Source organism: Uranotaenia lowii, chromosome 2, assembly GCF_029784155.1.
Source record: "Uranotaenia lowii strain MFRU-FL chromosome 2, ASM2978415v1, whole genome shotgun sequence".
NCBI classification, from domain to species: domain Eukaryota; kingdom Metazoa; phylum Arthropoda; class Insecta; order Diptera; family Culicidae; genus Uranotaenia; species Uranotaenia lowii.
This window is the reverse complement of record NC_073692.1, coordinates 263361902-263377704: the sequence shown is the minus strand read 5'-3', so window position 1 is coordinate 263377704 and position 15803 is coordinate 263361902. Positions and strand designations below refer to the sequence as shown.

Here is a 15803-nt window from a genome sequence, read left to right as displayed (position 1 = left end):
TACTTATTCGGATCATTTGCTACCATTTAACCCTGAAAATTTTAAATTTTTACTGTTTTGTAAAAAATGTAATGTCCAAACTCAAAAGCCTTTGCCTCCAGGCTTTTGAGTTTGGACATGACATTTTTTACAAAACAGTAAAAATTTAAAATTTTCATGGTAAAATGGTAGCAAATGATCCGAATAAGTAATTGAATGCAACAGAGATGAATGTAAAACAGAAAATTAATCATAGAACGTAGTACTGCCGATACTACCACAATGGTCAAAAGTCTGGAACCCTTAAAAAATGTCTGACGAATGTCCAAAAAGATCCAGACAAAATCTGGAAGGATGAAATCACTGGTCACTAACTTGAACTCGCACCGCCACCAGATCCTCATATTAAAGCATAAATGTTTGCATCGTATATTGGCACCGACGAGAATCTCCTGCGTTTTTTGGTGACTTGGCTTTGCCGAACGTAAGGAAAGCAAGAAGTTGAAAACAATGAGCCATAAGACGGGCGTTCGTGAATTTGCGTTTTGAATGGTGCATCAGTTGATCGATTGATTTTGGTAGATGTCAAAAAACCTTCAAAGCATTTGTTTTTCATTAAAAAAAATCAGTAGAATTATTCGAAGAGACAACAGTATTTAGATGACTGACAAAATACTAGAAGCATACTAGGTACCTTCATTGTGCAAATATTGATTACTGTTTGCATACTCGAAGGCGCTGATCGCGCTCACTTTATTACGTCTAAAAATGCATGTTAATGAAAACAAGGTGTTAAAGTTACTTGGTGTAAGCTGTATTCCCTTCGTAATTTTTGCATAAGATGTGAAGCAACTTCATAAAATGTAATAATTTCGTTAGTTTTCTGATCAAATGTCCTTAAAAAAATACCGTCAACTGGGGCAACATGCAATACTTTACAAGTTTAATGGCTTCTAAAATCTTAATGCCTACAAATAATCATACCTTATACATCAAAAGTTTTAAGGTTGATGGGACACCAAATTGACGCAGTCAGAAAAATTATTGGTTATGCGATTTTCACCCTATTAACAAAAAGGGGTAAGTTGCAACAAACTCTGTTATTAATGAAAAATCAAATGAAAACGTTTGAAAATTCATAGTTTTTGATACATTTGTAATGGCATATCGTATGAAGCACAAATTGCAGTAATTTTTGGTTTTGTTCCAATTAAATTATACATTTTTCTATCAAAAATGTTTTTAAGGAAAAAGTGTAATTTTGTTGCATACATTTAGGGGTAAAAAAAGACTACAAATATACTTTTAAATAGCTTAAATCATGAAAATAAATCTAAGGATGGATGAAATTGAAATGTTAACAAACGCATAATGCAAAACAATCATATCCCAGCAAATGGAAACGAGATTTATGAGGTTTAGTTTTGATTTTCATTCACGTTAACAGATAATCATACGCTTTATACATCAAAAGTTTTAAGGTTAATAGGACATCAAAATGAGGTAGTCAGAAAAATTGTTGGTTTCTTCAGTTATTTTTAGTTTTTTTAAAACATGCGATTTTCACTATATTTAGAAAAAGGGGTAACTTACAACAAACTTTGATTTTAATGGAAAATCTTATGAAAACGTTTGTAAATGTTCTAAATTATAAATTTTTAATGCCATAAAAGCCATTACGCATAAAACACCAATTCACGGTATTTCTGGTTCTGTTGAAACTAATTTTTATACTTTTTTTCAGAACATAAGTGTCGTGATTTTACGAATCTCAATTCAGAGATTCACTTAAACACGTCTGTCGCTCGCAAGAATAGATCAATGACTGACTTTGTTTTGTTTGTTTGTCAAGTGCTGCCAAAATAGCAAATGTTCTCATAGAATTTTATTTTATTTTATTCATCTACAGTGTTGCCGAATACAACTATTATTTTATTTTATTCCTAATTAAATTTGATTTATTTTCTGTATATTCTTCATCTCATCCCTACAATAAGGAGGTTGCATACATTTAGGGGTTATAGAATACCTACAAAAAATTCTACAAGCTGAAATAATAAAAATAAATGTTTGGATGAATGAAATTTCAATGTTGACAAATGCGTGATGCAAAACAATCATATATATGGAAACGAGATTTACAACGTGTCTCTTTGATTTGCATTTTGTTACATCTTACCCTGACCTAATTATAAAAATATTTATTTTAAAACAATTGATGATTGTTTGAAAAATATTTTTATACACCAACAGTGTTGAAATACACAGTAAACGAAAATTACCGAGTTCGGTAATTTTTTTTACCGAAATCCTAACATGTGTAAATCGTTAAACTGTTCGGTAATTTTTTCGGTAAAAAATAAACGAACATCGGTAAATGAAGAATGGATTTACCGATGTTCGTTTATTTTTTACCGAAAAAATTACCGAACAGTTTAACGATTTCCACATGTTAGGATTTCGGTAAAAAAATTACCGAACTCGGTAATTTTTGTTTACTGTGTAGGATCATTTGACCAGACAAAAGTTTGTAGATGATTATTAAGCCAATACTGGGTAAAGTTTTTTACGGCATCGAAAAATGGTAAATTTTTTACATTTATTGATGAATTTTCTAAATTTAGAATTAAAATGAAAAACTTTTAAATAATTGCTTGAGATTTGAAAAACTATATCATCATAATGTTGTATTCCTTAAATGATAACTTGATTACGTTATGTATTTAAGATTCAAAATTATATCAGTGCTGTGGTATACAAATGTTGCATAACCCCGCTGTTGCATGGCGCCCCGTTTGACGGTACATTTGGTAATATTTTACAAAAAACGAGTTCGCTCATTTCTAGATTGAAAAAGAGTAGAAGTACTCTTAAAAAAGTAGGGGAGAGTGGGGATACTTGATCCCCTTTTCTTATTTTCACCATATCTTTTTGGAAAAATTTAGCAACTCGCAATCTTTTACATTTTCTGACAGCGTGTAACTTCAAGTTTCTATGCTCCTAAAATTAGAACGAATCTTTAACCCGTAGATGAACTAGAAGCATTTTCGTGGGAGTAAAAAAATTGCGATTTTTCTGAAGTTAAGAGAGGCTTGATCCTTTATTCAGGATGCCCTAATCCATGGAAAAAATCAAACAAAACCCCAAGATAGAATGTTAATTGACTATTTTGGGCATGTTTGTTCTCATTTCACAATCTAGAATTGTCAGAAAAAAAATCTATAGCTTATTCTCAACCCTTATGACATTGTATACTTACGGGCGCAATTTTTTATAAACAAGAGAAATTCAATTATTTTAGCCCTTTTCTTCAGATAATTGATGGATGAATATTAGCTATTGGATAAATATGAGTAATCTCGTAGACCACGATCCATTGAGAAGAAGAATATACCGGGATCATTTGTACCCCAGTTCGGATTTAACTCTCGTGCGATAAAGACCTATTAGTCGAGTGCTCCGTAAACGTAATCAAAAACTGATTTCAAGGTCGTTTATTGTTTTTTTGAGTGACCAGTTGTAAAGTAAATTTGTATAGACTATAAAAGGAACAACAATGGCGTCTGACCCGGGTGGCGGGGAGCCATCCTGGGTTTTTGGATCCCGTTTTGGAATCCTAGAAAGTTTTGATCCTGGCGGAAGAGACCTAAAATCACAACCGGGATTCGGAAAAGGAAAAAAACGAGCAGTCCAACGAAACTCCAAGGATGAACGTTTTTACTCCAAGGAAGCACGAGTTGATTCAAATAATGGTTCACGATATTTGATATTATCACGTGCTGGTAGTGAAGAGACGATGGAAAAAGTTTCTCCATTTTTCATCAAAAAAGCAATAGATTCTATTACTTCCCAAGTTACCATCAGTAGGATGAAGGACGGGAAACTATTGCTTAAAACAGTCGATAAATTTCAGGCCGACAAATTGCTGAAGCAGAAAATTTTAGGAGGATCCTTCAATGTGTCCATAGAAGAACATCCGACACTCAACACCACAAAAGGCATCGTTTACTGTCGGGACCTTAATTTCCTATCTGACGTTGAAATTCTTGCGGAACTGAAAAGCGAACATGTGATTGGTGTTCGCAGAATCCAAAAAAAAGAACGCTAAAGGAGATCCGGAAGACACAGGAGCGTTTGTGTTGACCTTCAATCTTGGACTCTTGCCCACATCGATAGATGTCGGATTTCATCGCTGCAGAGTTCAACTATATGTACCATCGCCGCTTCGTTGTATGAACTGTTTGAAATTCGGGCATCATAAGGATCGTTGCCGTGGAAACCAGATGTGTGCTCAGTGCGCGGGAGTTTTCCATGATGGAAGTAACTGCCAAAATTCCATTACATGCATCAACTGTCGGGGACCTCATAGTTCGTTGTTCAAGGGTTGCCCAGTGTACGAGGATGAATATGAGATCCAACGTATTCGCGCTTCGGAAAAATTGTCGCTGAGAGAAGCTAAAAACAAACGACGCCTTCAAGCACCCAATCCGATCGTCCAAAGGCTTACGGAAAGTTATTCTCGAGTAACGAAGACAGGAACATTGCCTCAACAGCCGTACACTCAGAAATCAACAAATTCAAACCAACAAAGACGGAATGAACACCATCTACCATCAAGTGTGCACCAGCTACCCATTGCGCTTTCCTCCAGCTCGATAACGCCTCAGTCGTCGGAAAAACTGCTGCAGTACTCATTCTCGCAAGAGAGTGAGATACTTGCAACGCCATCAACAACAATAGAGATTCAACCAACTAAAATAAGTTCACCCAGTACTGAAAGTAACAACTTAACACAAAGCGAATCTACGAAATTATCTACACCAACACAACTAACATTACTAGAAAACACTCAAAGCGTGTTCAACAGCCAATTGAAATCGGTTTCAATCGATTTCGATTGGTAAATTGTTGTTCACTCAGCCAATGTTGTGATCGAAACGAATCCAATTGACGTTCAATGAAGCCAATCGAAATCGATCGAAACCAATCGAAAACGATCAAGCTCAGAGGCAGGATTCGTTTCTATCGATTTCTATTACACTAACACACATGCAGTTGTTTACTGTCAAAAACAGCTGTTTCGATTTGTTTTTAATGTCTGTCGTGCAGTGCAAGTTACAGTGGAGTCAACCGGTGCAGCGTCGGTGGTGCTGTGTCAGTGGTGTTGTGCCAGTGGTTCTGTGCCGGGGTGGTGGTGCAGTGCTAGCAGTCTGGTGTCAGTAAAATCAGTTGCTGCAGGGAGTCCGTGTTGATGTGGTCCGTCTTGGGTGGTGCGGTGCTGGTAGCATCCGTCGGTGCAGTGTCGGTGTTTCTGCGTTGGTCTCATCAGTCGGTGTGCTTGCTGCAGCAACTTCTTCTTCTTGCTGCAGCAACTGATCACAAAGTGTGGTGAAAGTATTTGTCAAATATGGTAAGATGCCAAATAAATTTGAAATTAATACCCTGAATTTTATTTCTTAATATCATGATGACATTTAATATTATGTTTGTATGTGGGATAGATGCTCAAGACCATTTCCCTGGCAATTTTATCATTAATTTCCAATTTTTGAAAAGGTGTTTCTGGCAAAAAATAGGCCTGAACATGTTGGTCGTTCACCAAATCCGGATAAGCAACAACAAAACTCGATTTGTTCTGTTCGCACATCCGTCGGACTTTATCGCGGTTGACATACTGACCCTTGCTTTAAAATCGGTTAGCGATTTCGGTTCGTGTACCCAATATAGAAACCCATTCCTTGATGCTATGCCCCTTGGTATCTACCAAGTTTTCTGCCATTCCTTCAGCAGCTTTCTCAGCCGCTTGGCTATAGGTGAACATAATCGTCATCGTCATTCTTTTCATAGAAAAGTTGCGCGATCACGACGTCGCATCTCAGCCTCAGCGTTTGCTGTCCGCAAAATTTGTGGACAAATGCTTGAAGCGCGCAGCCGAATAAAAAAATGAAAACAAACTAAGCGCATTAGTATTAGTGTCTGGCTGTTCATTCAGCAGCCTGATAGAAATCAATCGAAGTCAATTGGAAAAACAGCTGATCAACTGTCAATCCATTTCAATTGATTTCGATTGAGTTCTGTTGAACACACCTTCAATCAAATGATTTGTTTAGAAATTATGATGACCGATCAATACTAACACAAGCGATTAGCGCTTCAATGTTTGTTAAAGAACTGAACTAAGACTTAAAATTTGAAAGATGGAAGCAGATAATCCAATCAGAAATCTAGGATAGTATTCATATAATTGTATAATTTATAACCTTGAATTTAATGTAAGATATTTTTGTAAAATTTGAAAAATCATGTACAAATAGCCATTTATGTGCTGAGTACTTAATAAAGAATCAATCAATCAATCAATCATTTGTACCCATATATTAAGGATCAATTGTACCCAAAATCAACATTTTAGAAAACTTTTTCTGAAAAATGTTGGGAGTTTCCCATCGCTTTGAAAATATTGTATTTTGAAGTTCATTTTACACTCGAAAGATTGATGTATTGGAATAAATATTTGGTTATAATATTTCCATGTTAGGAACATTTAAAAATGATGAAAAAAGATCTTCAAGTCACATTTTGAGAAATTTTTCAAACAAAGTTCAATAACCCAAAAACTTATTTTGTTAAAATTTTTTGAGCTTCAAACATTGCTGTTTTGTTCCATTTGGCACATTTTTCTAGAACATTTGACCTTTGTACGACATTCCAGTTTGGAGATATAGCTAAGGAATCAAGTATCCCCAGGGATCAAGTATCCTCATTCTTCCCTATTTATTCAAAAAAATTACATATCAGGGTGGCCAGCGAGTTTCCATTTTCAAATTCCCGGTTTTTTCCCGGTTTTTCGATCGAGATTTTATGATTTTCCCAGTTTTTATATACCGTAAAACGGGGTAACATTGATCACCGGGGTAAATTTGACCGACAATAAACTTTCCCACATAATCATCAATAACTTAGTCGTTAGTTTGAATTTTTGAATTCTGTTTCCTACGTTTGAAAACCTATGAATTAAGTATTAAATAGGCAAAATTTGTTATGTATTTGATTTTTTTTATGTTAGTAAAAAATCTAATTTCAAAATCTTAAAACATTTATTTTTCCAAGGCTCGCAACCAAAGAACTCTTCTGATTTTTTTTTTGTTTCGATTATAGTCGTTTTACCATCTTTATGGCATTCGCGACTTTATCAACGTTACAGTTGGCGGATTGTTATTGAAAAACTTATCCGGTACAACTGTGTTCGATGTTTACTCTTGGGCTCGAACTCGCGGACATTGGCTCAGGAGACAACAGACTTGCCAACTGAGCTATATCACAAGCCCGAACTCTTCTGATGATACCAAAAAGCATTTAGAAACAAACCGGTTGTTTAATGTGAAAGAACAACTTTTCTTATTGTATATGAACAGTTAAAGTGCTATTTTTATGATAATTTTATGATAAATTTTTGATAATTAAAAAAATAAGGACATTTTTCAAGAGTAAGCCCGTATTGGACAAATGGATAGGAACCCTATCAAATCGTTAACTTTGAAGAAAAAATGAAAATGGGAATAGTGGGAGGGTCTAGGGGAATGTGTGAAGGTAAAATTTCATTTGTATTTTGAAGCTCAAACTATTTAGCAATTATAATTATTTTTGCCCCTAAATGTATGCAGCATCATAGTTCTTTTTTCGATTATAAATATTTTTAAAATAATACGTTAAAAATCAAGGTTAAATTGATAAATAAGAATTTTTAAATATTATTAAGGTGTTTTGTAGCCTTAAAACTCGTTAAAAACCATCAGAATAGAGACTGATCAATGTCACCCCAAAGCATCATATTCTGAACGATGTGCCAACGATGACGAAAACGATTTTTATATCAAATTAGAAGAGGTCGAATAAATTTCTGCAATCATGTTCTACGTTCATAGGAGTCCAGTACTGGTTTTAAAAATATAGAACATGCCACATTCCCCTTAACAGAAAAAGTAATCGAAATATATTGAAAAAAGTGATCAATATTACCCCGGATTACGGTACATGAATGTGATAATCAGGGTTTTTTTGTTTAAAACCAAAATAAGCCTTTTTTCAATTTTAAAGTAAGAATTTTCTGATAACGATGATCATTTTTTTGGATTATTTTCAGAAAAAAGTTTAAACAAAGGATGAAAAAAATAATTGGGGCCCTTAGAATCAGAGGGATGACCAATTTTATGTTAAGTATAAATACCAATCGATTCTTCATATCTCGATCTACTTATATATTCAACACTTTTTGATTTAATTAAAACGATGATGTTCCAATCAAAAATTACTTCATCGCAGCTCTGGTTTCTGAATTATAAAATTTGAAATATAATCATCAACGATGAACTTTGGGTGACATACGGATCTATAAAATCAAATTAAACAATTTTAAGTTTGATTCATGATTCAAATTTTAACTAATTAGTAGGGGAGAGTGGGGATACTTGATCCCCTTTTCTTATTTTCACCATATCTTTTTGGAAAAATTTAGCAACTCGCCGTCTTTGACATTTTCTGACAGCTTGTAACTTCAAGTTTCTATGCTCCAAAAATTAGAACGATACTTGAACCCGTTGATAAACTAGAAGCATTTTCGTGGGAGTAAAAAAATTGCGATTTTTCTGAAGTTAGGGGAGACTTGATCCCCTATTGAAGGAGACTTGATCTTTTATTCGGGAAGCCCTAATCCTTGTATAAAAATCAAACAAAACCCCAAGATAGAATGTTAATTGACTATTTTGGTCATGTTTGTTCTCATTTCACAATTTATAGCAGACATAAGAAGAAAATTCTATAACTTTGTCTCAACGCTAATAACATTACATACTGAAAGGCGCTATTTTTTATAATTAAGAGAAAATTAATTATTTTTGCTCTTTTCTTCAGACAATTGTTCAATAAATATTAGTTTTTGGATAAATATTAGTAAATTCGAAATCAGCAATCATAACGATCAATTCAGAAGAAGAATATGACGTTTGGAAGGGGGATCAATTGTACCCAACTCTAGGGGATCAATTATACCCATAATCAACATTTTAGAAAACTTTTTCTGAAAAAAGTTGAGAGTTTTCCATTGCTTTGAAAATATGGCATTATGAAGTTCATTCTACGCTCGAACAATTGATGCATTGGAACAAATATTTTTTTCATAATTTTCCCATGTAAGGAACATTTTAAAGTGATGGAAAAGATCTTCCAGTTACTTTTTGTGAAATTTTTCAAACAAAGTTCAATTACTCAAACAATTATTTTGTTAAAGTTTTTTAAACTACAAACATTGGTATTTTGCTCATTTTGGCACATTTTTCTAGAACATTTGATCTTTGTAAGACATTCCAGTTTGGAGATATAGCTAAGGAATCAAGTATCCCCAGGGATCAAGTATCCTCATTCTCCCCTACTGATTGATATTGTTATTTAATTTTTCTCTGCAATTTTGGGAACAGAATCCGCTAAATTCTATTCCTCCTATTATTCTAAAATTTTGATTTTTTTCTCGTCTTAAATACTGAGTGAGCTTGAGGCTGATTTCTAAAAGCTTGACTCTGGAAACTCTGAGTCTGAATTTGCCATCCAACCAGAAAATTTGAATATCGTAATTCAAACTTCAAATTTGAAGTTCTAACACAAATTTTGAAAATTATTCTAAGGATTGTATCTGCTTTTCAAATTCACTTTTTTATTATGATAATATCCTATTGTGATTAACAGCTCATAAATTTTACGTTCTGTATTTTTTAAATTTTAATCAATAAAGAATGCGATTACCAATAAAAGCTCAAAATGTTAAATAGAATCACATAAACATTTTGTATCTCGTTCTACTTTTTGGGTATTTTATCAAAGAACCATGTAACAAGGTGGCCACTCATTTCGAACTTTTCTGTTTTCTCGCATTTTTCCCCGCATAATCTTATGAATATATCATATATCTTAGAAAAATTGAATTTATTTGTGAAAAAAAAAATTTCGAACATAAGAGAGATAAGTTTTTCGCGCTTTTGAAGCTTTTCAAAAATTTGTAAATGTCAAAAATAAGTAAATTAACAAAAAAACCTCGAACACTTCGAACACTTCAGAGCACTAAAAGGTATGTGCTGACCTGAGAAATCTCGATTTTTCAAGAAATGATCGACTTCTGTCTACATTTTCTTCATGGAATTTGGATCCCAATTTTATATCGCTTTTGAGAAAAAATGATAATATGATTTAACTTTAGAATTCAATTGGTTTATATAAGGCAAAAATGATCCATAAAGATTTTTCCCGGTTTTAATTTGAAATTCCCGGTCTCTTGAAGTTCCGTTAAAATACCAATTTGAAGACGTGAATCAAAAAACAATCTAAAAAAAATAAACATTTAAAACACAAATAAGCAAGTATCTAGACAAATAAAATATAGATTTCTTATCATTATATTTAAATTTTTTTAAGAGGTTTGCTGAATAGATTCGTCTCTTTATATCTTATCGAATACTTACAGCTTTTTTTTCAGTGAGTTTTGAAAAACAAGTCAGTGGCTTAGTAACAAGATTTAACAATTGAACAGTTTTATTAACTCCACCAGTGAGGTTGATTACAAAGAGCGGACAGACTTTACAAAAATAACCTTGCTCAGTTTTGGAAAAAAAACTAGCAAACTTTTGAATGTTTCCAAATGCTTTGCACTTGCGTATCATTTTTCTTTTTCAGTACTTCGACTTTTCAAATGCTCGGAGTATGGAAACGAAAATTGTGGTATCCAGTGTCTAGTTAAAACGTTAAGCTTTGTGATATCATCAATAGTCAAAACTGGTAAACCATATTATTTGAAAACCTTGCTCGCGCCACTAAGAAACTCACGTACTGGGAATATCTTGAATCCTTCGCATAGTTCATCATACTATGATAGAACATTCTTTGTCAGAGGCACTGTTAATTGGAATAATCTTCCCAACAATTTAAAAATAATAAATAATAAGTCAGAGTTTAAGAAGAGGTTGCTTGAAGAATTCATGGAGTAAAACAATAAAATAGATAAATAAAACTAGAACAATCTGACGGAACGATTAGTTTTTAAGAAAAAGAAATAGAAATGAAATATGTACGCCAAATTGTAACAAATTAAAAGATTGTTATCTTACGTTGCAAAAATAAACAAAATAGTAATAATAATAATAATAATAATAATAATAATAATAATAATAATAATAATAATAATAATAATAATAATAATAATAATAATAATAATAATAATAATAATAATAGTTGAGTAAGGTTTAGGATGAGCACCTATATCTATTTCATAGACTAATGGGTCTGCAGTAGATGCGAACGTCTGATAATTCTGGAGGTCAGATTTGCTAGAAAAACTTGAAAACATTTCAATGCTTTTATGGTTTCCCTTATAATCTTCGGTGGCATGCATGTTTCTGAAAGCAGAGACTAACGTTAGCAGATCCGGATGTCTGCAAAGTTTGATCGATCAGACTTTCGGTTGCAACATCTGGAAATAATATCAACTATAGAGTTTTTTTTGACAGTTCTTACGCACACTTGCCCACCTATATGGATAAAAGAAGGAAAAATAACCTCCAAAATTTTAGTTAAAAAAACGTTGAAGTCCGTTCAAGGACATGATCGGTTTTAAGGTTACCTTCACACAGTTAAAAAGGTCAGAATTATGTCACGAATATTTCTAGCCGAAAATAGAACAATTATTGAAAATTTTTATCTGTTTACCCAATAATTTTTTTTAAAAAAACCATCATGTATGGAAAACATGTAAGAAATCACTTTATGATCAACTTGAAAATTTATTGGTTGGTTTCTTCCAGGCCTTTTAAAGAAATCATTAAGAATTAGTCACTTTCAACCAACGTTTCTGGTACTAGCGCTTACAACAACTCTGGATATCGGGTAATAAAAAAAACCAATCTGCTGTCACGCTTAAGGAAATTCCTTGAAGAGTGAGGTGCAAGCTTTATCCTTTTCGCACGCCCGAAGCCAACACGAAATTATACATGCGCATACTGTTTATACTTAATTCAAGCATATTTTTGAGCAACTATTAAATTCTTATGCACGCGTTAAAATGGTAATGTCAATATGTCAATGTTTAGATATTTTGACACATGAAAAAGTTATATTTCATCTCAATTGAGTTAAAAAATTTGTGACGATTTTAATGATGATTTTTTTTCCGCTTTTTCCGCATTGTTTAAAACATTAAAATTCACACTTCCGACACACGTCGGTCAATGTTAGTGTGTTCTCCCGATCGATGCTCTGGAAAGATGTTCAAAGTTACGAAACTTGAAAGTAGCTCAAAATTTGTTTGTTTACTCACGGGTTTAATAGTTAATGATCATTAATTAGTATAAATAACATGTATTTTCACCATAGTAAAGTTGTCATACCCGACGGTAAAATTTAATACACGCACTCTTGTTTTTGAGTCAAATATGTTTTGTTCTCAAAAGTACCTTGTCCGTAGTATTTTGTTGATATGAATTGGTGCTACAATGTCTAAATTACTATACGGACGCTAGTTGTAATAGAAATTATGATGAAATTATCATGATCATAGTATTTTCGACAACAAACATTGAGGTTATCGAAAATTATCAGGAACATTGTAATTGCAATAAATAATAATGTTTCATGCGTACTTTTACTAAATTTATGTTATACTTTGCCGTGGCTGAAAATACTATAATGCAGAAATAGTAAAATTATCATGACAACGTCTTTGAAATAGCCTTACAATTTTTCCGTGCAGGTGTAGATTCAGGTCGCGGTTGATTCAAGCAACAAACTAATTATTTGAAAGATTCTTTTGATTAGATATAATAATTAGTTCCGTCATCGTTGTTTGAATAAAATTTGAAACATTTTATTTAGGAAATTTGCAGGGATAATTCGTTCCTAAACTGAAGAATAAACCTGTTTATTTTCGGCCACGTTCGACCAATTAATGAAACTCATTATAATTCGTTTGCGTGGAAGTGACAATCAGGCCGCAAAACTGACGACAGAAACCGGCAAGTGCCAAGGATCACGGCTGGGGAAAGAAATCATAACCGAATTCCCGACCCCGGATTCGACCAACAGAACCGTCCAGCCATCCAGCGACGGATACTTTGCACCGGATGAAATGTAATTAAATTTTACCCATCTCTTATGCACAATCACACAAACATGTCGTCACCTTTTCCGGTTCTCCATATCCGGCCGAAAATCAGTGGGATGTCTCATTGGGTCCGACCGATGCTGGTGATGATGATGGCATGTTATGCCTTCGGACGTTTTCGGATAGAATATTATACTTTTCGAGATCAACAAACCCCGTCATTTGTATGTAAGTGGAAGGTGGTACACGAGACGTGTGGGTACGGTTGAGGGCATTTCCAGATTGCTCGAATTCAGATCGGCTCGACACGCGGGGGAAGGCATGCGGTACAATGAAGGCGAAAATTGATGTGGCCATACGGGAAATATTTAATTAAAAGAGGCTGCCCCAGCTGCTGGAGCCTGTTGCTCGCTGTCTTCTTCGTCCCCTGCTGCTGCCCACACAAAATTCACGCACTCACTGAGTTAGTCTTTCGAATGTCGGTGTCAGTGATGAGCCTTTAATTAGGAGAATTGTTTTGCAGACGCAACCAAATCCCTCCAGATCAGCAACAGTTTAATAGTTTAAAAGAATAAATGAATGTTCCCTTGACGAGCGTGGCAAATGCCTATGGTGTGAATCATTAGTCAAATGTGGTTTTTACCAAAGTCTTTTGAGCCCTTCAATATAACAGATTTCTGCTAGTTAACATATTTTGAAATTTATTATTTTCGCGGTATATTAATCCGATGTTTGAATGCCTTTTTTGAAAGCCCGTTTTTCGAATGAAAAACGAGAAACTTGCAATTATCTAAAATACCCTAACATGGAGGTGAATCGGGTCACACCTGGAAGAATTGTTGTGATCCAAATACGAAACAATCTACACATTATTTTTTCTCCTTCCAGAACCAAAACGTGCATTGATTTGTTGAGTAAAAGCAAATATAAGTTCAATTTACTTCATGTTGCTTGAAAAATTTAATTTCATACCATGTTGTTTGGAAATGCTCCAAATTGTGATTTATCAGACAGACAGTTGATTCAAACTTGGGCCCACTAATCGTGGGGTTAATCGGGACATGTAGTGTCTTAAATCCTCTAGGAGCGTTGAAAAAAGAGTAAAATGGAAGACATTTCAAGTTGATCCCAGATGAATTTGGCTTTCAACTCGCACTGGAGAACTATAAAAAGGTTTAAAATTTCTAAACCATTTTTGCCCCTGGAGTTAGGCACCACTTTCTACAATTCTTCGAACATAGGTGTGGGTGATTAAAAAGGTGACCTACTGGAGATAGGAAAAATAAAAAAAAATATCTGCAAAGCGAAAAACTATGCACTGATTTGCGTTTTAATAATGAAAGCAAAAATGAAAGTTTTTCATTGTTGAACAGTTTCTAAGCAAACGAGTTCCTTAATAAATAAGCAACTATCCCTTTTCACCCCATAATTGGGACAAGAATTAATGTTGATAGTTTAAAACCTTTTGAACTTTTTTTTACTTGATTAAGTTTTGTTCAAGCCAACAGAACAAATCCTCTAAAACAAACCGGGTGCTAAAAAAGCAGCGTTTGACAAATATATTACGAAAACAGCTCAAAATTTTTCCCGATTTTCCCCATTTCCACTTATAAATTCATATATGTATGGGAGAGTGGGGAATCATGGGCCCCTTTTTTTCGTTATTCCATAACTTCTTAAAAGATAAAATGAAAAAAAAAATGGTATAGTTTTCTACATTGTCAAGGTATCATGAGGTATTTTTTTTAATTTTTAATAAGTTATTTTCTCCAATTTCTGATTGTTTGAAAAAAAAGCAATATTTTTGGATTTTGAAAAATGATGGGGAATCGTGGGCCACCAAATCCAAATTGACTAAATAATATGCAAAGTTTATGAGTTGACCCAAAACTGTGATTTCCTTATTCATTTCGTTATTTTAAAGAAATTTCAGATGATGAAATAAAAAAGAGAGCTGTGTATGATCGAAAAGATTAAAAAACCTGGCTCGCGAAAGTTTTGGCAAAATTTCTTAAAGCATGGATCATCAGAAATCTGGACGCACTGTTTATAATACCATGGGGTCGATTCACGATGACGTAGCTCCCTTTTGTGGTGACAGTTCGCACGTCCTGTTTACAAAATTTTACGAATGAGAAATGAGATGCGGCGAAATTTTTCGTTTAGCTGCACGGTCAAGAAATTTAACTCAAAACTCAGTTTAAGGAAAGCAAAATACCAAGTCCCATTTTGTGAACTAAATTTAGCACATTTTTCTGTTTCTTAACAGTTATCTCTACGGGAATGAACAGAAAGTTGAAAATTCATAATGATTTCGAAAAGGAGGTTTGTTTATTAAAATGTTTCAACATGTTTTTAAAACCCTTTTTTCAACACATTTCTTCTGGACCAATTACCCTTTAGAAATTCCCATCGGAAGCTGTAAACAAATGCACGTACTTGTACGACACCGCTATTCAAGGACAGAAGAATCCAATACAGGAAAATTCTCCGATAAACGTATACTGAAAGAGAAGGCTAAATTATTCTTAATTATTAAAAATACGATATTTTTTAAGAATAAAAATAACGCCGGATAGTTGAACTTTTGAGTTTAAATCCATTTATTCCAACATTTCTGTTTTCAGCTTGATTAACAAACAAAATGATTGATTTTTCGTTATTTGATACTAAAAACATCTAATTT

General features: G+C 33.6%; 1 protein-coding gene across 1 annotated transcript in view; it reads left to right on the top strand.

Annotated features, from left to right (window-relative positions):
* The first annotated feature begins 4262 nt into the window (after window positions 1–4262).
* LOC129742596 (uncharacterized) overlaps window positions 4263–15803 on the top strand; it is a 54675-nt gene continuing 43134 nt past the window's right edge. The window contains exon 1 of the mRNA XM_055734516.1: window positions 4263–4758. Coding sequence (XP_055590491.1) covers window positions 4263–4758 — 496 coding nt within the window. The remainder of the gene's footprint in view (window positions 4759–15803) is intronic.